This window comes from Dendrobates tinctorius, unplaced genomic scaffold (assembly GCF_039654945.1).
Source record: "Dendrobates tinctorius isolate UK_male_01 unplaced genomic scaffold, ASM3965494v1 ptg000028l, whole genome shotgun sequence".
Taxonomy (NCBI): Eukaryota; Metazoa; Chordata; class Amphibia; order Anura; family Dendrobatidae; genus Dendrobates; species Dendrobates tinctorius.
Window position 1 is genome coordinate 80,414,654 of NW_027361696.1, and position 25,342 is coordinate 80,439,995.

Sequence of the window (25,342 nt, forward strand, 5' to 3'; positions counted from 1 at the left end):
ATTTCCTGCAAAACCAAATATTGATTTGACTTAGATTTCTCCTTTTTTATTCATTTTCCATCTTGTTCATTGATAAAAATAAACCACTGAACATTTCTACTTTTGAAAACTTTCTTACTTTGCAGCATTTTTTCCCACACCTGCCTGAGAAGGGGATTTACATGGAGCAGAAAAGAGTATCTGAAGGCTGGGGTCAGGGGTTTGAAAGATCACAAAGAGAATATCATCTATCACAACCAACAAAGGTACCTTGGAATCCACATCTAGAAGTTTAACACTGGAACTGTTGACTTGGAGCACCATCTCTTGGATCCAGATTCTGCCTTTGGCATCCATCATGTTAAGTTTCCGAATTGCATCTTCCACTGTGTGGACATCATCTTCTTCATCGATTGTGAATGTCACCAAATGCTGCAAACCCCCCAAAAAAACAGTCAAATAATGAAAGAATTTTAATACTTAAAAGAAAACAGATTATCCATGGATGCTTAACAGAGGTTGGACAGACATCTGTCTGCGATGGTTTAGTGAATCCTGCATTGAGCAGGAGGTTGAACATGGTGACTCTGGAGGTACCGATGACCCTGGAGGTCCCTTCCAAGCCACAGCAGAAAAGTAATCAGATGTTTAGCCAATCAAAATAGGAGAGCTCAGCCAATATTAATCTAAAAGTATATCTAGGCGTAAAAGTGCCCGGTTGGTACAAAAGTAATAAAGCAAACGTCTAAGCTCTTCCATACAGAACCTGCCGATATATACAGAATTGTCCAACTAATGTGTATGTGGACCTCTTTACTCTCTCCAACAGAAGATGTTGGGGGAGAGAGGGATCTGGCTGGTTGGGTTTCCAAACACCGATCCTTTTATTCGGACAGGAGATAAGAGTCTATTTGAGGCTCAGTCATACATAAAATGAGTGAGCACTTAGCCGAGCCAAATGTTCCAGTCTATGGTAGAGTTGGGAGATGTTTTTATTTGTAAGATATTATGTTTTTTTTTTATCAAAATAGCTAAAAAAAAAAGTATTAAATGGAATCAGACTTGAGAACAGGGATGAGCGAACGTGCTAGCATAACATTGTATCCGACCATGTTCGGGTGTTATCTGAGTATCTTGGGCGTGCTTGTATATTATGTTAGCGTCCTCACAACTGTTAGGGAATTCCCATATGTGTTTATGCATTCCCTAACAGCCGCAAATCATGCAGCCATGGGGACTCAAACATAATGTACGAGCACGCCCGAGATACTAGGATAACACCCTAGCATTCTCGGATAAGACACTGAGTACGTTCGCCCATCACTAATTGTATCCTAAAAGCCATCGGTGTGATGTGACTTTACACTGCCTTTTTGGATTTAGTTATCTGCATCATGCATCATCTGCTTTCTGTATGTGTAATATAAGCCTGAAACACGTTGATACATCTTCAATAGAGCTTTTAGAGTGAGAACAATTATCTCCGGCCTTTACTGCAGCGCGCCACAATCGTACCATCACTTATCACCCTACTGATCAATATATATCTCCCATCAAAACCCTGTCATGGGCAGACCATTCTCCAGACCTGAGCCCCATTGTAAACCTCTGGAATGTAATCAAGAGGATGATGGATAGTCACAAGCCATCAAACAAAAAGAAGAACTGCTTAAATTTTTGCGCCAGAAGCAGTGTGAAAGACTGGTGGAAAGCATGCCAAGACGCATGAAAGCTGTGACTAAAAATCATGGTTATTCCACAAAATATTGATTTCTGAACTCTTCCTGAGTTAAAACATTAGTATTGTTGTTTCTAAATGATTAGGGACTTGTTTTCTTTTCATTATTTGAGGTCTGAAAGCACTGGGCTTTTTTTTTTTTTAAATATGGACCCTTTCTCCGTTTCAGAAAAAAACCAAAATTTATTGCTTGGAAATTCGGAGACATGTCAGAAGTTTGTAGACTAAAAGAACAATTTACATATTTACATTTAAAAAATATACATATAAAGAGAAAAATCAGACAAACTAAACATTTGGAAGTGGTCTCTTAATTTTTGCCAGAGCTGTATATTGGCCAGCGAGACACCAGCAGAAGGTTTCTACAGACAAGGCTGTAGACACCCTGATCAGATGAGCAGAGATACACAGGGCTGCAATACAGAACTTTTCCTGCTACCCCCACCTACGCACTTTGTAGCCCTATAAAGCACTCATTTTTTCTGCCTGATCCAAATATGTGGAACTTTTCCAAGTTGAGACAATCTCATCTAAATCCAACATCGACATTGGTAGTCATATTCTGCTTTGTATGGCCCAATAAGACTGTTAAATTACAAATCTGGACTAATCGCAGGTTAAACTTTTGGTTTTATATCAAGATTTTATTTATAGGTGCAGCAAGGTACATCCCGACTATTAGATCTAACCAGATTAGCATAATGGGTGTATAATGCACGGCCGGGGATTAATGGTTAAGCCCTGATGAAGCCATTAGCGGGTGCGCCAGGCATCGCACACTGACAGACACTCACGTGTTGCTTGCTATTGCTGGCGCTTCTATTCTCCATCCAATTACTCATTTTATATTTGCATTTCCGATGTGAAGAAAATATCACTCGGGTGGGGCAAAAAGAAAGCAAAAAGCCTTGGTTAGTTAAAGCCCGGCCTTAAGGCTATTGTTGTCCTTGACGTAACGCTCCCATCCCACATCAGACACATGGAGACATCTTCCAAACGTTTATGTAATGGTGAAAGTTCAGTGTAAAATTATGTATGCGGAAAATATTATCTGGGCAAAAACAACGGGTGGTGGGCAGTGTACGGGATGGGCCGAGGGTGCAGTGTATTTCATGTGGCGGAGGTCAGAGCAGATTAAAAAAAATGGAGTAAAAAGCGTTTAGAGAGTAGATTTATAGTTCACTTCTCCTTAGGAGTCCGATTTTGAAAATGTAAGATCTTCAGTATAGACACAAAAAAAAACAAGTTGTAGTATTGCTGACTAAATGCAGAAAACACAAAATTAGGAAACAATTAATGGCTTCCTTGTCTGGTTCAACCTCAGATCAAACTGATCACTGGAGGTCCAAGAAATAAGACTTTCTATGATAAGATCACTGAAGGACCCTCCTTACAGAAGAAAGGAAAAAAATATATATTATCATTAATAATAATATATATACCTGTATATATATATATATATATATATATATATATATATATATATATATATATATTAACTTTATAGACATATATCATTTATATACATATTAAATTATAATATACAATGTATATGATATTAAATTATTATATATTAGATTAAATTATAATATATTATAATATTACACTATATATATTTTATAGAAGAAAAAAGAAGAATTGGACAGAAAAACTGGCCACTATGTTAGGGCAGTGCTATATAGGGTGTATAAAGGTAGCAGTCACGCCCGGGCACAGTAGGACACCAACACTCAGGGGAAGTACATGTGCCTCTTAACTATTAACACTCCCTCAGTTCCTTCCTTTCATCAGTCCAGTGTTAAGCCCCTTATCCCCAACCCATGAATTGTAGAGAGGAATATATTGCAGTCTTCTGCAGCTTTTTGATAAAATTTTAAAAATAACAAAGTTATACCTTTTATGTAATTACTTTGGTACCCTAGCCTTATCCCTAACCCTAGCTCTAACCCAATCCCTCGCCCTAAGACTGAAGCCCAACTCAAGCCCCAAGCTAATCCTGAACCTTATGTTTATAAAAAAAAAAAAAAAAAAAAAAAAAAAAAAAAAAGAAAGAGTAAAAATATATAAGCAGCCCTTCATAATGAATAAAAATGGCATTGATCCATGTGAACTGCACTTTATTCAATACAGGATTTTTTCATTTCACTCTAACCTTATGAAGAGCACAGCCATAGAAATGTGTTTAACATCAGCTGCTGTACTCTGCATAGGCAGAAACCGAGATGACAAAGCTTTGTCGTTTTGGTTACTGCCTATACAGAGCGAAGCAGACGAAACCATACTCATCTCACATGTTGCACTTCACATAAGCAGCTCCAAGGCAAAATTTTGCACCCCCATAGACTATGGTGTCTGAGAGAACCCCCTTCCTCGCCCACGCTATGCCATTACCTAAGTTTGGTACCACTTGAGAAGACACCAGTATTAAAAAGTCACATGGAAGGTGGGGCATGTAACAATTGGGGCACATGAATTTTTTGTTACAATTTATGACCAATACAGGGGATTTTTTTTTGCCTTTTAATTAACCTGAATATTAAGCTTACAGCTCATAACTGGTTTTCTGGTCAGATATTTGTCAGCAGTGTCAGAAGCAACATTCAGCCGACAGACTCTAATAACAGAGGAGTCTGTGGGTCATTTTGTTGTGACATCTCATCCCCAGGCGTATGACTGGTGACAGCACAATGGTGCAGCATAAGGGGAACTGTCATTGTGCACATACTTCCTCAACGATTCACTCGCACACTTACATTCACTTGGTATTGTGACACATCTGCCATGATGACATTTGAGTATTTCTTCCTTTGTTCTGTAGACAAAATGTAAAAAAAAAAAAAAACATTAAAAATAGAAATGTAAGATTAAAAAGTGGCATTCTTTGGGAAAAAACACTGCTACAATTTTAATGCCAAAAGCAAGAAGTAGATTTAAAAGGAATTGAAAATATGTCTATTGTGTCTAGTTACTCCATCATATGGTTGCAGGGGATGGACTAAACCATAGTTAGCTATAAATGTGCAGCGTTTAGGCTATTTGCAGAAAGATTTTTTTTTTTTTAGTTTCTAGTGGAAACCGCTTTAGGAAACTCCTTTTTTGGGGAGTTTTTGGCAGAGTTCTTCTTTTCCAATTGAGTTTCCTGACTTGGTTTTAAAGAGTTTTTGAAAGTTTTTTTTACAGCCTTTTCTAATTCTTTCAACAAGTGACATGCACCTTGTTTTTTATAGTAGGATTTTCTTATTAACACCTGAAGCAGGAAAAAAAACAAACAAAAAAAAAATAAAAAAAACTGAATGTGTGAACAGCAAACCAATTTACAACAGAACATCTTTCAAGAATTTGAGTGATTTTTTACCCTTTTTTTTCTTTTCGCAGATTCGCTATAAAAAAACTGCTTAAAAAAAAAAACAACAAAAAACTGTGCATATGCCTTTAAAGAGGTTCTGCGCCACAGATACAACATTGCACTTTTCGGGCTCTAAAAAGCCACAACCAACTTATCCCCAGTGATTTCAACAAGATCCAGCAGTGGTTACATAACTTTTCCTCCACAAAAATTAAAGGCAGGAGCTCTGAGTAGATTAGATGTTGACTTGGAGAAAAACAATCTAGAATGGGCTTGTGTCAAAGAAAAGCCCTTTAAATCAACACCGATTGGTTTTGACAAATTAAGTCATACTCTCTTAAAGGGAACCGGTCATCTTGGAAATGTTATGTAGACAAATGTTTTCTTTGTGAATATTTGTTAAAACTTCTTTTTTTATAGAAATCCTACTCATTCCGGTTTAGCAGTCAAGGGGGCAGTGATAATCAGTGATTGATTAGGACCACCCCCTGGACTGATTAACTCAGAATTAGCAGGGATTTTATTAAATATAATGCAAGTAAGGGTTATGTGCATAAAAAAATGGTTTTGAAAAGTTTTTTTGGGAGCAGAAACTATCCCAAGTCCTCCTCCATATCGCTAAACTAGGTATAGGTTTGTGCACACGGTGTATTTTTCAGTTGATAAAGTTTAAAAATAATTAACAATGCACAGCAATGTCAAAACAACATTGCTGTGCACATAATCCATCTTCTGTTCATTGCTTTGGGGATTGGAAACAAGCATTTAAAAGAAGAAGTGATCTGCTGCTTCTTCAAGCATCTTCTGCCGGGAAGCTGTCCGCAGTCTGTACTTCACAGTGAGCGATGGCAATGCAAGAACGATGGCGAAACCGCCTTTGGAAAACTACCGCCGCCGGTTTCCTGAAGCTTCTTTGCCTGGGAAAACTTGGTGTCTGAGTCACCATCTAACTGACACTGTGTTCCCATAGCCTTTCTGCATAAGTTTCTACTCTGAAAACTCAAATACACTCTGTGTGCACATAACCTAAGGCTAGTTTCACATTAGCGCTTTTGAGCGCAGTGACGGCCCGCGCACGGCCGCCGCTAAGCCCCGACCCTGCTGCGCCTCCGCCGGTAGCTCCGCCTACCGGCGCATGACGCTGCATGCGTCCTGCGTCCCCCATCTTTATCACTGGGGGCGCAGGCCGTGCGCAGTATGCGTTTGGCGGCGCATGCGTCCTTTCCACGGTGCGCCGATCAGTGCCAAACGCAACCTGCTGCAGTTTGGTTGCGCTCAGCGCACCGTGAAAAGGACGCATGCGCCGCCAAACGCATACTGCGCACGGCCTGTGCCCCCAGTGATAAAGATAGGGGACGCAGGACGCATGCAGCGTCATGCGCCGGTAGGCGGAGCTACCGGCGGAGGCACGACAGGGGGCGGGGCTTAGCGGCGACCATGCGCGGGCCGTCGCTGCGCTCAAAAGCGCTAATGTGAAACTAACCTAAGATGTCTTTAAACTTAGGCAAAACATCTTGTGTCTGTTGTCATTTTATTTTCTTTTACCTGAAGTGGTTAAAAGACACTGAAAAGCCTGAACATGGTGCACAGAAAGTCACTTTTTACATTTTAAATGCATGTGTATTTCTGTGAGTGTTTCTCCACAGGTTTGTCAGGCGGTTACCACCTGAAAAAGACGTTGCGTGCACATAGCCTTAGGGTATGTTTCCACGGTCCGTAACACCAGTGCTTTGGACGCAGCTCTGTCCAAAGCGCTGCCAGCTTTTGTACGCGTGGTGATTCCGCATGTGCTCATTGCACCATGCAGAAGCACCGCATCCTATACATTAGACTGGGTTATTTTTCTTGCGGAGACCGAGCGTCTCCGCAAGATAAATAGACTGTAAAGACGCTCCGCAAGTCCGGTTACTCAGGTCTACCATCTGCATCTGTGAACGCATAGTGGAGATGGGATTTCATAAAATCCCACTATGCTGTAACATCTGGCCGCTGCTGCTGTACGCAGCGTCCAATCCGCAGCAAACGCTGAAAGAAACCACTGGAGCCATAGGCGGAGGAGGACATGACTTGGGGATGGGTGGACCTTTACTCCTGCAGCTTTTTTGGTATAGTGGTGTAGATTTTTAAGCACGAGGGATGTTGCTTTCAGAGTAAGAAGCCCAGTATGTCTGTGCCTGGGGGTTACTGTGAGGAGGGGGGGGCTTATATAGAGCAGGAAATCTGTGTCTCTCTCTCTCTCTTTCATGCACAGGATGAACAGGAGGAAGCATGTCTGCAGTGTCAGGGAGTATAATACTGGGGTTATCACCTCACATTACAGATAATAGGAGTACATTCCCCTCAGACATCATGTACCAGTGTAGTATCAGCACCTACATTATGTATGGGATTAATATTACCTCAGCAATTCATGTAGCTGCCATGTCCCTCATGTGCATGCTGCATTTTTCCTCACAGACTGTGAGCTTCCGTGTGACCTCCCTGCAGACATGTTTGATATACTACTCTGCATTCACCTCAGACATTGTCTAGTGTGTACTAGGGTAGTATCAGCTCCTACATCATATCTGGGATCAAGATTACCTCAGGAATTCATGTAGCTGCCATGTTCCCTCACTTATTGCAGAGGCAGCTTTTGTGTGACCACCCTGCAGACATTTCTGATATCCCACATTACTGCTGTATTATACAGAGTCTTCATCAGTTCTGGGTTTATGTATGATAGGACAGAGCAGGGACACATACAGTGTCTGCCATTACTATGGTGGAGCTGGGCAGTCACATGTATTAGAGACACTGGTGAGAGGAGCAGTCGGGGGATGGTATATGTATGATGGTGAGAGGCTGCACTTCATGTCAGTGCACTGTATACTGACCCTGCTGTGTGCTGATTACCCCCCCTTCCCAGTTATGGAGTCTGATGATCTGTATGTGACCTCATCTCTGTTACATACTGTGAGGCTGGGTGTGCAGATCCAGTGTAACCAGGTTACTCACTATATGTGGTATATGTGTAAAGGCTCTATTCCTGTGCTGTATACTTAACCTGTACCACAGGTCTGTATACATGATATCACTCCTCACTCTGCTATATACGGATCATGCTGTGTATAGACATCCTGTGTCTCCAGGTCATTTTCCTGGCTGTACATATAATCTGGACATGACTTCCAGCTGCTTGATTTCTGTAGCTATTGCTGCCTTTAGTCCTCTTAGGCCTCTTTCACACATCAGGTTTTCGCCGTCAGGCGCGATCCGGCGCTTTTGACAGAAACCGGATCCGGCGAAATGCAATGCCGGATCCGGTTTCCCCCCCATTGACTTGCATTTGCGCCGGATCGCCATGCGTTTCATCCGGTTTTCGCCTGATCCGGCAATGTGTCGCGATCCGGCGTCTGGAAAAAACGTCTACTGTAACGTTTTTTGTCTCCGGCGAAAAAGCCGGACATGCCGGATCCGGCGCGTCCGGCTTTTTCACACAATGAAAGCCTATGAGCGCCGCAATGCGCCGGATCCGGCGAAAGCCGGATCCGGTGGCCGGATCCGGTTTTTTTGGTCTGAGCATGCTCAGTAGCTCTGCCCACAGGAGATATATAAAAGCAAGACAATGGGACCCTCAGCCACACCCAACATGCCACCCAAGCCAAGGAGCAGGAGAAGGCAGCAGACATCTGCAGCAGCAGCACCATCAGCACCACCCCAAATGGAGCAGCATGCTGAACGGGAGGGGAGTCCAGAAGCAGATGAGAGACGGTAATTATCAAATCCCCCATTCCTCCAAACTAGGGCCATGGAATATCAAGATATTCATTGGCCCTTTGTTTCTCTTTATTCAACAGCCGCCAAAGAGATGCAGCAGCAGCAGAAATGGCATCACTGGCAGCAGCAATACCCACAGCCATGGAGTCTGGCCATCAACAGGACAGCACATCTTCTTCTGGGAGCCCTCCCTCGCATCGTCAGCGTTTGACGGTAAGTTTTTATTTCCAAAATCCATCATCTCTGTAATATATGTCTATTCATTGCCTTTTATTTCAAAACAGGAATCACAAGATGAAGAGGAGCTCCCAGAAGAAGAAGGAAGGGGTGGACAGACACCTGGAGTGGGCTCACAATTCGTAAGTTTTTTGCATCAAACGCAGAAACACAACATCACACTACACACAACACATAGAAAACAATGTTCTGCAGACCACACACAGCAAACAAATGCCTACAATCCAAAGACATAACATTTTTTGTTTTCTTCTCTAGTCTTCCCAATCTGGTGCTCGGCCAAGAGGTCCTCGCAGTGCCTCCCAGGGTCGTCGGCGACAGCAACGCGGCGGTCACCAGCGTGTAAGTATAAATATTTTTGCTTGTTTTTTTGCACTTTTTATTTCATTTCTTTTGTGGAGGCTAATTATGTTATTTTTGTCTTTTTCTTTAACAGCCTTCACAGCGTGCTCCCGACTCTGACGGTGAGGATGGAGGGATTGATGTGGACCGCCTCATCGATCTCGTCAGAGAAAGGGAGCCGCTCTGGAATATGGCTGACCGCCGCCACGCTGACCTGATCATTACCCGACGACTGTGGGAGGAAATCTGTTCTCTCCTTGTGGGCCGCTGGGAGGACCTCGAAGCTCGGGCCCAGATTAAAGAACGTAAGTATATACAGTAACGGTTGCTTGATGTAAACCAGTGTTTCCCGAACTCCAGTCCTCGTGGTCCCCACGGATCATGTGTTCAGGATTTCTATTTACTATGGAAATCCTGAAAACATGACCCCTGGGGACCATGAGGACTGGAGTTTGTGAAACACTGATGTTGTATACTAACCACTCCTTTCTCGTTTCAGGGAACAGAATTGTGAATCGGTGGCGGTCTGTGAGGGATCGTTTCAAGAAGGAGTTCAATAAAGAGATGCGGGCCCCGAGTGGATCTGGAGGACGCAGGAGCAAGTACAAGTACGCACAAGCCCTGTCGTTCCTCCGGGAAACAATGCTCACCAGAAGGTAAATATTACACACCACATGTGAAAAAAAATGTTAGATGTAACTTTTTTTTTCAGCCAGGGCCATACCATGTCAGTATTTTAATTGTTTTTTTTTCCTCTTTATTCCACAGCACGGTGAGCAGCACTCGGGAGCCTGCACGATTGGACCCTTCTGAGGCGATCCCTGAGGAGACCGGCACCGAGGGACACTTCGACCGCCCCGGTACATCTGCACCTTCCCAGCCTTCCCACACATTCGACCCATCTGTCCCATCCACCAGCACAGGAGCATCGTGGCCGCCTACATTACATGAAGCTGCTGGTGAGGAGATCGCTTTCCCTTTACCCCACCCTTCTGCCCCTGCCGCCTCTAGTACACCTGCGGGTACTGGGCGGCAGCGGCAGAGGGGTCAGGAAAAGAGTTATGCGCAAGAGTTATTGCATCTGAATGCATCTTTCCAGAACTGTCTCAAAGTCTTGTCAGAGCAAATCTCCGCAGGCTTTCAGCAGATCAACTCCAGCATTCTGGAGGTGAAGACACTTCTGCAAACAATGCATTCAGAAGCAAGATCTTCGCCAAACCACACCTTTTTCAGGTCTGTTGTGGAGCGCATGGAAACACTATCTCCTACCCAGCAGATGCATGTAATGCATTCGTGCCACGGTGCTCTACAGCAGGTTACCTCCCAACCTCCACCTCACACCACTGTAGTTCCTCCACCTGCACCCCCTCCAGCCACTTTCCATCCTCCCCCTCCTATTACATCTGCACCCCCTCCAGCCACTTTCCATCCTCCCCCTCCTACTACATACCAGCAACCTGCCCAGTACCAGCAACCTCCCCAGTACCAGTCATCTCCCCACTGCCAGCAACCTGCCCCGTACCAAACTCCTTTCCCGTACCAAACTCCTTCCCCATACAACTTTCCATCAACATCATCTGCTCCTACAGTTCCTGCCCAACCCTCCACTTCACCACCCACCACCTCTTCTGCTTCCCACATGTCCACCCATTCTGTAGTTTTTTTCCACACCTTCACCTCTAACTGTTCCTTCCCCACCACGATCCCAGTCCTCTCTCCACACACCCAGTGTCGAAGTGTCCCGCAGCCCCTCCAGCAGTATTTCCACCCCACAGTACACAGATTTGTAATGTGTGTTTTTTGTAATAAAAATGCCCATTGGGTTTAAAACCTTTATTAAAAAAGTTTTTTGCACTTTAAAAACATTTTACAAAAAAAAAAAAAAAAATTTAAATAAAAGTTAAATTATCGTTTCACAATGGTTGTCTGTCATTTCTTTCTGCGGCGAACTATGTTTTAAAAAAAGGTTAAATACAGGGTATTTCAAAGGTAAAAAGGTATTCAAAACCAGGTATAACTGTGGGTAAATTTTAGCTTTTTGCCACAGTTGTGTTCCTGGTTGTGTTTGAAGCAAAGTATTTCACCGAAAAAGTTGTGTTTATTGTTGGTGATTTCCTACCAATGTACACAACTTTTGTTAAAAGGTGAAATACTTTGCATAAAACACAACCAGGTACACACCTGTGGCCTAAAGGTAAAAATAGTAAGACCATGACAAGATAGCCAACTTTGGTTGGCAAAGGTATATACTGTTGGTCCAGAAGGTACACAAGTTTAGGGCAAAAATCTCTCACACTCTGTCATCCCAGTGTACTCTGCCTTGAGGTGACATAAAGTATAGTGGAAAATTGTCCCTGAAACCGTCACAGAACTTCTAGTGGTAATATTTCCAATGACAACATCCATCTTCGCCAGTAACTTGCTCTTCTCTCCAACCTGCACTTTCTTCTCTACAACCTGTCAAAGAAGGGCTGTAGGAACATGCTATATCTAGTTTTCCAGTAGCCAATCCCGTTCGGAAGGCCACAAGGGTCAATTTTAAAAACCGAATCCGTCGAAAAACGGATAGAAAAACGGATGAACCGGATGAGACGGATCCGGTTTTGTCTGTCAAGAACAAGACGGATCCGGCAGAAAACCGGATCCGGCACTTCAGGTTTTACAAAACATTTGCCGGATCCGGCATTCCGGCACGACGCCGGATCGCGCCTGACGCGGAAAACCTGATGTATGAAAGTAGCCTTATGTTACATGCTGGCCTGCCGGATATATCCATCCTGTGTATATTGTCTCCCTCGTATGTTGCATGATCAGAGTATACCCACCAAGAGCTTATTTTATATTACCTAAGATGGTGGATAGCACAGGCCTGAATGGATTGTTTTATCATGTGTAAAATAAATAATCGTGGAGTAACTCGGCACATTTGAGTGTGCACTAATAACTCAGCACATGGCGGGCAGTGAGTGGGCACTAATAACTCAGCACATGGCGGGCAGTGAGTGGGCACTAATAACTCAGCACATGGCGGGCAGTGAGTGGGCACTAATAACTCAGCACATGGCGGGCAGTGAGTGGGCACTCCTAGTGTGAGGCTGCACATTGCTCTGGAGGACACAGCATGGGCTCAGTTTTCAGCCCTGTCTCTCGTCTATTGTATGTAGTAGAGTGACTGGGATACAGAACTTGCAGTTTTCTATCACACACCTATGGCTGCAGGCAGCTTATATTAGACCTACATGTTTCTTACCATTTATGCGCAGCTGGTGATTAGAGTCTGTAACTGCTGTAGAGGAGCAGGCGGCTTCTCATTTATTGTGACAGCATATAACACAGCATTGACCATCTCTGCCTATTCCTGGACCTTACGATGGGATATTTTCCATTATTAACCTGTTGTATACCTTGGTTGTAAACCTGCATGATTTTCACCCTCACTTATCCCACATTTTGTGCGGTTGGAGGGGTCCTTGAAGTTGGTTAAATATGGTCTGGGGATCCATTGGGATATGGTTTCCTCCTTTTGGAATTCAATATGGTTCTGATCTGGTGAAAGGTGGAGGGGAGTTTTGGCAAGGGTTTGTCGGATCACCAAGAAATTCAAGTGAACATTGGAACCCTTGTGGTTATGGTGCTCCCGAGCTGGTGGGGTAATGGCTGGGAGTAATTGTTGGTACATTTTATGTTCACTTTATGTTTGGTAATCACCAGATTTTTGGGAGCTTCAAGGACTCCTACCAGCGTGTTAATATTATTTATGCTTTGATGTTTTATGGTATGTTTGTTTTAATAAAGGTGTGAATAATAATTATATATAAAAAAAAGGGGATCGGTGTATACCAACCAAGTGCTTATTTTATATTACTTAAGATGGCTGATAGCACAGGCCTGAGTGGATTACCTGGACCCTGGTGGTTGGGGGGGGTCCTTGAAGTTGGTTTGAAATTGGACTGGGGGATCCATTGGGATATGGATTCCTCTTTTTGGAAGTTAATATGGTTCTGATCTGGTGAAAGGTGGAGGGGAGTTTCGGCAAGGGTTTGTCGGATCCCCAGGAAATTCAAGTGAACATTGGAACCCTTGTGGTTATGGTGCTCCCGAGCCAGTGGGGTAACGGCTGGGAGTAATTGTTGGTACATTTTATGTTCACTATGTTTGGTAATCACCAGATCTGGGAGCTTCAAGGACTCCCCCCAGCGTGTTAACGTTATTTATGCTTTGATGTTTATTTTATGTTTATTTTAATAAGGACATGAATTTAAAATTAAAAAAAAAAAAAAAAAGTTGTTTTCCTTTTAGTGGGTCCTTGGAAGTTATTTATAAACTTGTCAGTAGGGGTAACCATATTAAGTATGGACCTCTGGGGTGGGGTTCTTGGAGTTGACGCTGAATCAGCAAAAAGGAATTGGAAGTTAAAATTCTGGATCTGGCTTTTTGGTTACGGCTCTGGACGGGTAACTCTGGACGGGGTGTTACCTGGGAGCTTTTGGATCTGGCTTTTTGGTTACGGCTCTGGACGGGTAACTCTGGACGGGGTGTTACCCGGGAGCTTTTGGATCTGGCTTTTGGTTACGGCTCTGGACGGGTAACACTGGACGGGGTGTTACCCGGGAGCTTTTGGATCTGGCTTTTGGTTACGGCTCTGGACGGGTAACACTGGACGGGGTGTTACCCGGGAGCTTTTGGATCTGGCTTTTGGTTACGGCTCTGGACGGGTAACACTGGACGGGGTGTTACCCGGGAGCTTTTGGTGGTTGGACTTCCCGGAACGGGATGTTTGGTGCCCTCGAGCTGGTGGTTTACGGCCGAGGGTAACGTGTATTTTTTAAGTTCTTGTGTTTTTTGCCAAATATTTAGCCAGAATTTTGGGGGCTCCAAGAACCCTTCCCTCATGTCGTATAAGATTGTGTATTTAATACTTATTGTAAATGTTTATGTTAGTTGTTAATAAACTGGCAATCATATTTTGCAGGCCTACAGAAGAAATTGCCTCCTCTGAGCCAGGAACAGCGGCTGGAGGGGAGAAGAGAACAAGGTTGTCGTCTGGACAATGCAGTTATCTAGTGCATGAAACTGAAGAGCAATGTACCTAATCTATGTGCCCTTGAGCCAGTGGGAGCGGCTAAGGGCAAAGTAATCAAGTGCATTAACACGAAGGGCAATATGCCTATTCCCAATGCCGTTGACACAGTTGGAGAGGTCAACAGTAAATGTTATCAAGGGCATGAAAAACAACAATGGCGTGGCAGTTTTATTAATAATGCCTTTGTAGACTTTTTCTGCTCTAGGTTTATTTAAATTACTACTTCCAGATATTCTGAACGTTATTTTATGGTCCGTTATAATGTTGTTATATTGTGTATAGTTTTTAATTACTCCCTATTTATATTATCTTTCTATTGATGTGTTCATCACTTTTCGGGTAGTGATAGTAAGTGGGTTTAAGAAATTTTACTGCACAGCTACTGTAAATAATGGTGGTTTCTAGAACTAAAATCTGTGATTTGGTGAATTATTAGAGCTGGCTGCAATACGAGCGGTATAATAGTTTTTTGAGGCATGACAGATGTCATTATACAGGTATTCAGATTGTGGCTACGACCTTAATTATGGTTTACTTTCCACATTCCCCATTATTGCTATTTTGCTGTAGTTACCGTATTATCGATCATAACTTGGTAGCATGGCATGGATAAAATTAATCTGTCGGAGCTCTGGAATTTTAAGTTTATTACTTGTGTGCACAGACTTTCCATAGCATGTAGAAATGGTTGATGGGGGTCGAGTCCATTTAAGGTGTCAAATGGCCTCTCTGGTGGCGGTTTAGGAGTCAGGTGGAAGTTGCAGGCAAGTTAAGGGGGACTCATTTTAACTAATAGAGGATGTAAAACCTCATGGTGGTGAACAGGCTCGGCTTTGGTGGCCAGCCTCAAGGACGTTGTAATGGTAACGTCAATCAGGGGCGGGCACAGTGGTTAAGCACAGGAGTGAGGATAATAGGGTCATTGGTGCCCTGAAAGTTTACTGGCTCTGCTTGAATGGCAAGCCAGTGCGTGCCGCCCCTTTATGGCTGTCTGGCCTGGTTCTGTATGTCAGACAGCTGGGGATATCACAGTACTTGTGAATCCCAATGTACTAGCACTTCACCTGACTCCTAATGTGATTGTTTTAATCCTGTGATTTAAATAAAGCTGTGGCCATTTTGATAACCAATATAATGTGTTGTGTATTTATTCTAGTGCCTAGGTTTACTGTAGTTATGGTGGTTTTAAGATGGAGTGGGGGTCCGTCCCATATCCATAAGTCATGTGGAAACATATCCTTATACTGAATTCTTCCCCACAACCTATATATCCTTCCGCTCAGCTTCTCCTTTATAACATTCGGCAGGCAGGTTAGATTGCATGTGCAATGTGACAGGTTGCCTTTAAATCTTTTTCGGAACAGGTCAGTTTGCATTTCTTTAATGATATGAATGAAGTCAGCAAAGGTGAAACACAATAGAAAGATTTGCTTACAAACAAGAGTCTGGAAAAAGTTAAAGAAAAGCAAACACTGCCTGAAACAAACAAAAGCATTGTGGTCGGGGAAAGGTCCATGACTATTTTCTTCTTCCTCATCACTTCTTGCAGAACAATTCAACAAGCATTAGATATTGGCAATCAGAGCTAAAATAGGATCACAGCAGAAAAATAAAGCCGCCATCCAGCACACTGTTCTCTTTTTTAGAGTCTGTTTTTTTAATTCTTTCGTACATCACAGCCAGGGCAGTCATCTCTCCTGAGCTCCTATCTAAAGCAATTCTGAAATATGATTTGCAGCAGCCACATGGACCATAGATAGCAATAGTTTGAATATGTTCAATGACTTCTATGAGACAGTGTTGCAGGCATGCTCAAAGATCTGTGCAGAGGGGGAGAGGTTGAGCTGTCACTGTCCCTTATTGTGAATAGTGGATCCTGTGTTATCTATATTTAGACATTACATTTCAGTGTCATCTTCTCTGTGATAATTCTGTATGCTTACTACCGGTCCCAGATTTCTGGGCTTAAAGCAATAACGTTTATTTAAACCCTATTGAAAAGTTTAATTTCCAGGATGGGCTGAGACTGTTCCCTGGAGGAATGGATGTGAAGTTAGGGCAGGACATAAACATCCCCTGAAATGATTGCAACTGCGATTAGTCTACAGAATAGGAAGCAAGAGCCTATTATGAAGATTTTTTTTTTTCTTAATGCGATAAATATTGTTAAAAAAAAAAAACTTTAACAAAAATTCTTAAACAATATGTTTAACATAAAAATTTGGCTTACAAATCTCTGGCAGGTGATTGACAGCCAAATCACCAACAGCAGCACTGGGAATAGCCGGCCTAAAGCAGTACTGGACTAGTCTCCTTAAGGGTTTAGAAGTGATATACTTTTAATATCCAGCTGGAAATATTAGGGAGGGATTGACTAGTCCAGAGCCATCTTATGCCACCTTCTCGCGGCGCTGCTGCAGGTGATTGACAGCCAATTCATCTCTAGCCGTACTGGGAAAAGTCGGCCTAAAGTGGTACCGGAATAGTCTCTTCCCAGCGCTTAGAGGTGATATGTTTTAAATATCCAGCTGGGAATATAGGGATGGACCTGATTGGTCCGACACCACTTCAGGTTGCCTTCTCCAAGTTCTGCTGCAGATGGGTGTCAGGTTAATCATCTCTATAGCAGCACTGGGAAGAGTCGGCCTAAGGCGGCATCGGACTATTTTTCACCCAGCGCTTAGCGATGATATGCTTTAAATATCCAATGGTTTTCCCTTGAAATCCCCCTTTCTTTCTGTGTGAGGACAGACTATATACTAAGTTTGCACACATTCTTTAACTATTTGAGCGCCGTTTGGAAGTTTTCAGCATACATGACATGACTAGTTGAGCGCCAAAACAGTCCACTTTTTCCCAATGCTGCTGCAGGCGATTGACAGGGTGATCACTTAACAGTGCTGGGAAGAGCCAGACTGAGGTACCGGACTAATCTTTTCACAATGCTGCTAGAGATGATTGACAGGACTCTGCTATGATGCTATGGACTGCAGCTGGGCCTTTACAGCATATATTCTCTGAAATGCCGGAGTGTTTCATAGAAAAATATCCCTGCCTGCAATGGTGATTCACGCTGCCCGCTGTTTGGGCAGCATGAATTTGGCGATAGGTTCCCTTTAATAGAAAACATCACATATCTCCATCGGAAGGTGAGGTAGTTGGACTTTGCACTCCCTACACTCCGAATCATACACCACATGCTTCTTGCATCCCAGGATTTCCCTCCCACCAGCCGAGAAGTCAATACTGGAACAATAGGAGAGTTTTCTAACAATGTAATTAGAGAAAGGAATGCAAGATGGGAGCTCTGACAGCGTTCAGTAAACAGGAGCTCATTCTTTCAGTAACACACCTAAATACACAGGAGGCGAGAGAGGTCTCAGAAGAAGACAGCAAGAACTCATGCATGACGGAGTCTGGCTCCCTTTGCCGTAGTGGCCATTGCAAAAATACAAAATCGCTTACACGGGAAGCCAAATGGAACCTAAAACTTCAGAAATTCCAATGCGTCTTGGTCTCAAATTCATGTTTTGCCAAAAACGGTTGAAGACCATATGAAAGTGAAAAATAAGATTTAGCGAGAAGTTGGACCTCCAGCGAGACAACGATCATTCATTATTCCTATAGAGAAATATGGTTCTGCAATTATGTGATTAAATTTGAACGCAAAAAATATTTTTCACGTTTTTTCGATATGGCTTTGCTTTGTGCGCCTGTGATGTCTTGGAGCCTTTGCTGTATGGACATACAGTTTATACAGGATCCGTTCTGTGCAAAACAACTGGAAGGGCAGAAACCCTGTGACAACGCCCGTCAGGGATAAGGTGTGCGGCGTGTCCACAGGTTACCCGGAGGATTGTTTGAGTTTCTATTTCATACGCTGCCAACACCTACAATCCTTCACTTTCAAGTGTGCAAGTGACATACTCTGAGTGCAGCAGGGACAAGACATTCAGTGACAAGGTGGTTTCTATTGTTATGTACAGTATATACACATGCTATGCATACATATTAAGGGTACTTAAATGGCTTATCCACCTCCCAAAAAATTACATTTAGATCTATTCATATTCTTATTATAAAGAACTCACTAATATACTATTCGCCTACGTGCCTTGATCTTCAGGAATCAGCCTCTGTCCGGCAGCTCCACTTCCATCCATCCCCATCCTAGACCTGGGAAAGTGCTTTCTGTTTTGGGGTGCAAATTCATCTCAATATCTAAAACCAACCCCATGTCTATGAGAGAAGGGGTCTTTGTTTTTGAAAGGTGTTATTAGCCAGCCCCCTTCACACGCAGCATGGATGACAAGCAGATGCAAAAAAAGGTTTTGAGAGCTGGAAATGGAGGTGATGTACATGGAATGGAGACTGAAAGTTGAAGAATGGGGCACCTTTAAAATTAAAAGTATAGGACTAGTGATATTTGGTCACCTGTAAAATCATGGTATGCTCAAAGTTTCCGTTTCGAGATAAACTTATGAGACTGTAGCGTGATTTTGACAAATGGTCGAAATTCTACAATCATCACAAAATTATTGTGACTTGAGGGTCAAATTGAGATTCCAGATAAGCGACATCCCAGATAAAGCGAAATCCCAGATAAAGCGAGATCTCAGATAAGTAGAATCATAGAATGGTAGAGTTGGAAGGGACCTCCTGGGTAATCTGGTCCAACCCCCTGCTCAAAGCAGGATTCACTAAATCATCCCAGACAGATGTCTGTCCAGCCTCTGTTTGAAGACTTCCATGGAAAGAGAACTCACCACCTCTCTTGGCAGCCTGTTCCACTCATTGATCACCCTAAATGTTAAGTTTTTTCTAATATCTAATCTGCGTCTCCTCCCATTCAGTTTCATCCCATTGCCTCTAGTCTTTCCTTGTGCAAATGAGAATAAAGATGATCCTTCTACAATGTGACAGCCCTTGAGATAATTGTCGACAGCTATTAAGTTTCCTCTCAGTCTTCTTTTTTGCAAGCTAAACATTACCAACTCCCGTAACCGTTCCTCATAGGACATGGTTTGCAAACCAGTCACCAATCTGGCTGCTCTTCTTTGAACTTTGTTGATGTGTTTAAAAATGTGGTGCCCAAAACTGGACACAGTATTCCAGATGAGTTCGGGCCAAAGAGGAGTTGAGGGCAATAATGACTTCACATGATCTAGACTGTATGCTTCTGTTAATACATCCCAGAATTGTATTTGCATAGTGTAACTGTCACGGAGTGACTGACCCAATGTGACACGACCCAACAGTTGGTCGGTCACCAAACAGCACAGCACACAAGGGAATACCAGGGAAACTATAACAATGGAGGGCCCTGCCGATAGGGAACAGGGGGATGGACACCTCTTGAACTCACCTGAGGATGTGACCTAATCTCACTATCGTCCCTATACGGGTTCTTTCACCCCGTCGCTGAGCAGGTTACCCAGTCCCTCACTTGCCCTGCTCTTTTCCCTAAGTAGGGAACTGGCAGGTGAGAGCACTGATCCCACCACTGCACTAATACAACAAAAGTAATAGAACGACACCAAAAGGGACAACGTAGCAAAAAATGCAACACTTAGCTTTCTGCTGCAAAGCACCGCACAGCAGGATAAAGACACCAGATCAAAGTACTCAGCTGAAGCACCACTGCACTCAGACAACTCCAGAGTGGTCACCGACGGTCAGCTGATGCATCAGGTGACCTCTTGATGGATGGTGGGAATGGTCAAAAGCCACATCAGCAGACCCAACAGCAATGCAATTACACCAGCAGGGGAAAACTGACATTAACCCCCGATGGCCTGAAAGGAAAAAAGTTTTACTGAGAAGCCAAATCTGCCACAAATCCAAAAATTGATCGTGACAGCAACTCTGAGATTTACCATAAAATACATTGCAGATAGGATCGTGATGAGTACATATACTGTAACGTATCTTACCCGGGAGACCTGGTGTATGCATTGTTCACCCAAGTGCACCTAGAAGATACCTAGATCTGCTTTTGGGGACCAGTGCAAGTATCAATCAGAATATATATTACACTGAACAGGGTCCAGGATTTGTGACAGCAAGCTGTACAGTTCTGCCAGGGTTCTGTCCTCAGGTAGCTGCATAGAAAAACCACTTCTGCATCACCTATTTCCTATCTGTTGTAAAATCTCCAACAGGGCCCCCAACTATAACAGGTCTTTAATACAGTAGTAGTGGCCATTTCTTATTGGTCCCCCCATGGCTACTCCTGCGTCCACTATAGTTTCCCCCCTGCCTAACTGTATAGGACGCACTCGGTCCTGCAGCATGTCTCCAGGTAAGTGTAAGATAACATCACATGTTATATGTACAGGGTGGGGACTGCAAGTACAAGCGGAGATAAAAATCCATCTGTATATAACGTATACTACGCACATCCATGCCATAACAGTTATTGCTGAATATATGACAATCTATATATGATGCGCTAAAAAGATTAATCATTTGGATATTTACCTGGGGCAGGTTGAGTGTATGGCCGATTCCCACACAAAACTGACTTCTCTTTCCTCCTTGTCTCAGAGTCTTGTCAGGCGGCTGTACAAGGACGATCTAGCTGTTGTCTGGCAGAACCAGTTTGTCTTGTGACAGACAAGGCCCAGGATTTGGCACCCTCCTGATGCATGATTACTCAAGCCGAGAGTAAGTGCACTTCTTGTAGGATGTTTGCAAAAATGTGTTTAGTGGTGTCGAAAGTAAATGTAAACCCCCAACATATTAGACTGCAATGTGAGGGACTGGAGGGCCAGACCCCACTGCCCCTACTTCATTACATGTCTTGAAAGCCCATGAAAGCAATATACCCCAAAGCAATATATACAACATGGCCTACAGATCGTAGCTGCATTCAATGATGTTGCATAATGGGGGCAAGGTAATCACACACAGATCCAATGCCCAAGGGGTGTCACTATAGACCACAAGGCAAATATTTTACCCATCCACCAGCTGGTTGTTTAGATGCATGGGCCCCAGCTACATATGAATATCTTTTGACTCAAGTCCCATTTGTGCTCCATACACAAGTCAATTGCCTCCATTATTGCTCTCTCGTTGTGCCACCACAGAGTTGTAATGCCCCACTGGATATCCTCTTATTGTAGCAATGTCACCATTTTTGCCCCCACATATTTGGAATGCCCCTCTGTGCCCTTTTCATTACAGATTTGGCTTACAAGAGACACGACTTACTAAAAGTGCTCCGTTTATGCCAAATGAAAAACATGAGCCATGAAAAAAGTAAAACCAGTCTAAAATCACGTATAGGCAATGTAAACTACCCGGTACACAGACATGAGGGCACCAGGACAAGGTGGGCTGCTAGAATCAGAGGTCTAGAAATATAGTGACAGGAATGGCCCTCTTGGCGTTTGGAAAGAGGTCTCTGCTTATTTTGGGTGCTGGTCAGTTGAGTAGTGAGGTGCCTTGTTGTCAATCAGTAGAAGATATGGTTGGAGAAGGACGCTTCCCAGGTGACAGCCCATAAATCATTCCCTGGAGAACCTGCATTAGGTACATGTGAGCAATTGAGGGACAGGGGAGGTAATGAGAAGATGGAGTGGCCATGTCCTTCTCACGTCACTCAGTGCAGACATCCGTGATTCGTCTAACGGATGTGAGGGCTATAAATCTGGGGTCTCCACCATTTCGGCACTCTGAGAATAACTGCCTATTTGTTGGCATTGCAAGGTGGGAATGGCAGACTCCTATCTCTATGGTCCAGGTGGAGGCTACACCCCCTGAGACTGCAATTGTTTCACCACTGACATCACTGGTGCCTGTGCCACAAAAGCGTTATCTAGCACATATAGACCCCAGTGAATATTGTACAGTTTTTTTCTATTGGATGCCACCGTTTAGAATAGTGCGGTCTGTTGTGCTTTTACAGAACACACAAAAATGGGAACCCCCAGGTATGACCACTCAACGGACACTTTTTTTTAGTGTCAGTCTGGAAAATGGATGTTTATGGATCCATAAAATGTGAGAGTGTCTAAAATCTGTGTTGGCGCTAATCTGCACTACAAGAGAGCACCATTTATAACTTTGCCAAGCGTTCTCTTTATTTCTATGTAATGCTATTACTGATGCCAGTTAGGGATGATTAAAAAAAATATATTCTCTGAATCCTGGTCTGGTCATCAGTGGAACTTCATCAGATCAGGGTCCTGTGAACTTCCATTTGAATGCCGTCATCCTTGTCGCCTTTGGTATTTGCAAGTCACCCTCGACACGCATCACATTTTATGACTTTTACAAGGACCCCCCCCCCCCCCAAGTGCTGGCTGGGGAAGCTCACAGGTTGCAAGTTTTTTTGCCAACTGTTAGGTCAATAAAGAACAACTGTTTTAGAAAACATGGAGCCAAAGTAAATAGCAAAACCATTCTCCACTTCCAAAAGAGAAATGAAAATTTATCCTAAACTGACCCCTGCCATGGGGCACCAGAAGTATCCACATGGTCGGCACCGTACACGTTTTACACCCGAGTTGTGCTGTGGTCTGCCAGTAAGCAACATTTCACCCTGCATCATGAAGCAATGCCAGCAAACATCACATCATAAATGACTATAGCTTGCGCTATAATTACGGGGATCAGCACAGAATATTTGTGAAAATGAATGGATGTGATGGACAAGTGTCCTTTTATGTCTAATACTTGAGTCTATACCTCCAAGTAAGGGTGGAATATAGATATTGTGCACAGAAATAATCAGAATGATCTCTGACATGAACTTTATTCAGGTCATGCGGGCATCATCATATATAGAAGATTGACCAACAATTCAGAGCGATAGATTTCAATTACATTTGCAAACATATCCGATATCTGAGCAAGAACAGTCAGCAATATATCCATGGCTGGCAGCCAGATCAGTCATTTAAAAATCAATATAAAGGAACATGAGCGGCGCAGAAGGAAAAGGGCTGAAGGGATCATGTCGTCAGTATTAGCAATTCTCAGCTTTTTCTGCAGATCTGCAGCAGGACACATGAAAAATAACAGGAGCAGCCACCACTATGGGATATATGAGGGTTACTGCCAGAATCCTATTATCAGGGGTGATCTCCAGTATCCTATGAATAAATCTTTTTATATACCTGACACTGTTAAAATAAAAAACAAAAAAAGTCAGATAAATGTAATATTACTGGTGCAATGTATATATTTCCTTTTCAGTGTGGTCCACAAATTGTTTTTTCTCCAGTTTCAGGATGCAACGGATTTTCAAGACAGGAGCATCATAAATTTGGCATTCATTCATCCCTATTTTCATTAAAGTGTTTTTTTTGGGGGGACCAGAAAAAAAGAAAGAAAGAAAATGTCATAAATAAATTCCTGCTATACTGTTAATCAGCAATTAATACTTTTGTTGTCCAGGGAGGAAATCACTATAGTATATTAAAGTGACTGCAGTCTTGTTGCACTGAAAAATCTATCCTAGAATGTTACGGATACAGAAGCCAGTGAGCGTGTGCAGTAGGAAGCTCTGCATCCCCTTCCGGTGTAGTAGGATTTGCCCCAGTGAATATTCTTATCTAATACTGGAGATACCAGGAAAACTGAGGTAAGAAGAGGCTGCTCACACTGCTGTCCACTATGTGATCTACAGTTGTGGCCAAAAGTATTGACACCCCTGCAATTCTGTCAGATAATACTCAGTTTCTTCCTGAAAATGATTGCAATCACAAATTCTTTGGTATTATCTTCATTTAATTTGTCTTAAATGAAAAAACACAAAAGAGAATGAAGCAAAAAGCAAAACATTGATCATTTCCCACAAAACTCCAAAAATGGGCCAGTATTGGCACCCTCAGCCTAATACTTGGTTGCACAACCTTTAGCCAAAATAACTGCGACCAACCGCTTCCGGTAACCATCAATTAGTTTCTTACAATGCTCTGCTGGAATTTTAGACCATTCTTCTTTGGCAAACTGCTCCAGGTCCCTGATATTTGAAGGGTGCCTTCTCCAAACTGCCATTTTTAGATCTCTCCACAGGTGTTCTATGGGATTTAGGTCTGGAATCATTGCTGGCCACCTTAGAAGTCTCCAGTGCTTTCTCTCAAACCATTTTCTAGTGCTTTTTGAAGTGTGTTTTGGGTGATTGTCCTGCTGGAAGACCCATGACCTCTGAGGAAGACTCCCAGCTTTCTCACACTGGGCCCTACATTATGCTGCAAAATTTGTTGGTAGTCTTCAGACTTCATAATGCCATGCACACGGTCAAGCAGTCCAGTGCCAGAGGCAGCAAAGCAACCCCAAAACATCAGGGAACCTCCACCATGTTTGACTGTAGGGACCGTGTTCTTTTCTTTGAATGCCCCATTTTTTCTCCTGTAAACTCTATGTTGATGCCTTTGCCCAAAAGCTCTACTTTTGTCTCATCTGACCAGAGAACATTCTTCCAAAACGTTTTAGGCTTTTTCAGGTAAGTTTTGGCAAACTCCAGCCTGGCTTTTTTATGTCTCGGTGTTAGAAGTGGAGTCTTCCTGGGTCTCCTACCATACAGTCCCTTTTCATTCAGACGCCGACGGATAGTACGGGTTGACACTGTTGTACCCTCGGACTGCAGGGCAGCTTGAACTTGTTTGGATGTTAGTCTAGGTTCTTTATCCAACATCCGCACAATCTTGCGTTGAAATCTCTTGTCAATTTTTCTTTTCCATCCACATCTAGGGAGGTTAGCCACAGTGCCATGGGCTTTAGGGTATGTTCCCACGTAGTTTTTAGTCTCTGCGGATTTTGTAGAGAAAACCGCAGGAAATCCGCAGGACAAAGTGCTGCGGTTTTTCTGCGGATTATCTGCGTTTTTTCTGCGGTTTTGCCCTGC

At 43.2% G+C, this 25,342-nt stretch overlaps 1 protein-coding gene across 2 annotated transcripts in view; it reads right to left on the reverse strand.

Moving 5' to 3' along the window:
* EPS8L1 (EPS8 signaling adaptor L1) overlaps positions 1-25,342 on the reverse strand; it is a 98,846-nt gene that overhangs the window by 26,647 nt on the left and 46,857 nt on the right. Inside the window, exons 4-5 of one of the 2 annotated variants that reach the window (XM_073571070.1) lie at positions 4,471-4,529; positions 250-411 (exon numbers count right to left, since the gene is read on the reverse strand). In XM_073571070.1, coding sequence (XP_073427171.1) covers positions 250-411; positions 4,471-4,529 — 221 coding nt within the window. The remainder of the gene's footprint in view (positions 1-249; positions 412-4,470; positions 4,530-25,342) is intronic. The other variant, XM_073571071.1, reaches the window with a different exon arrangement.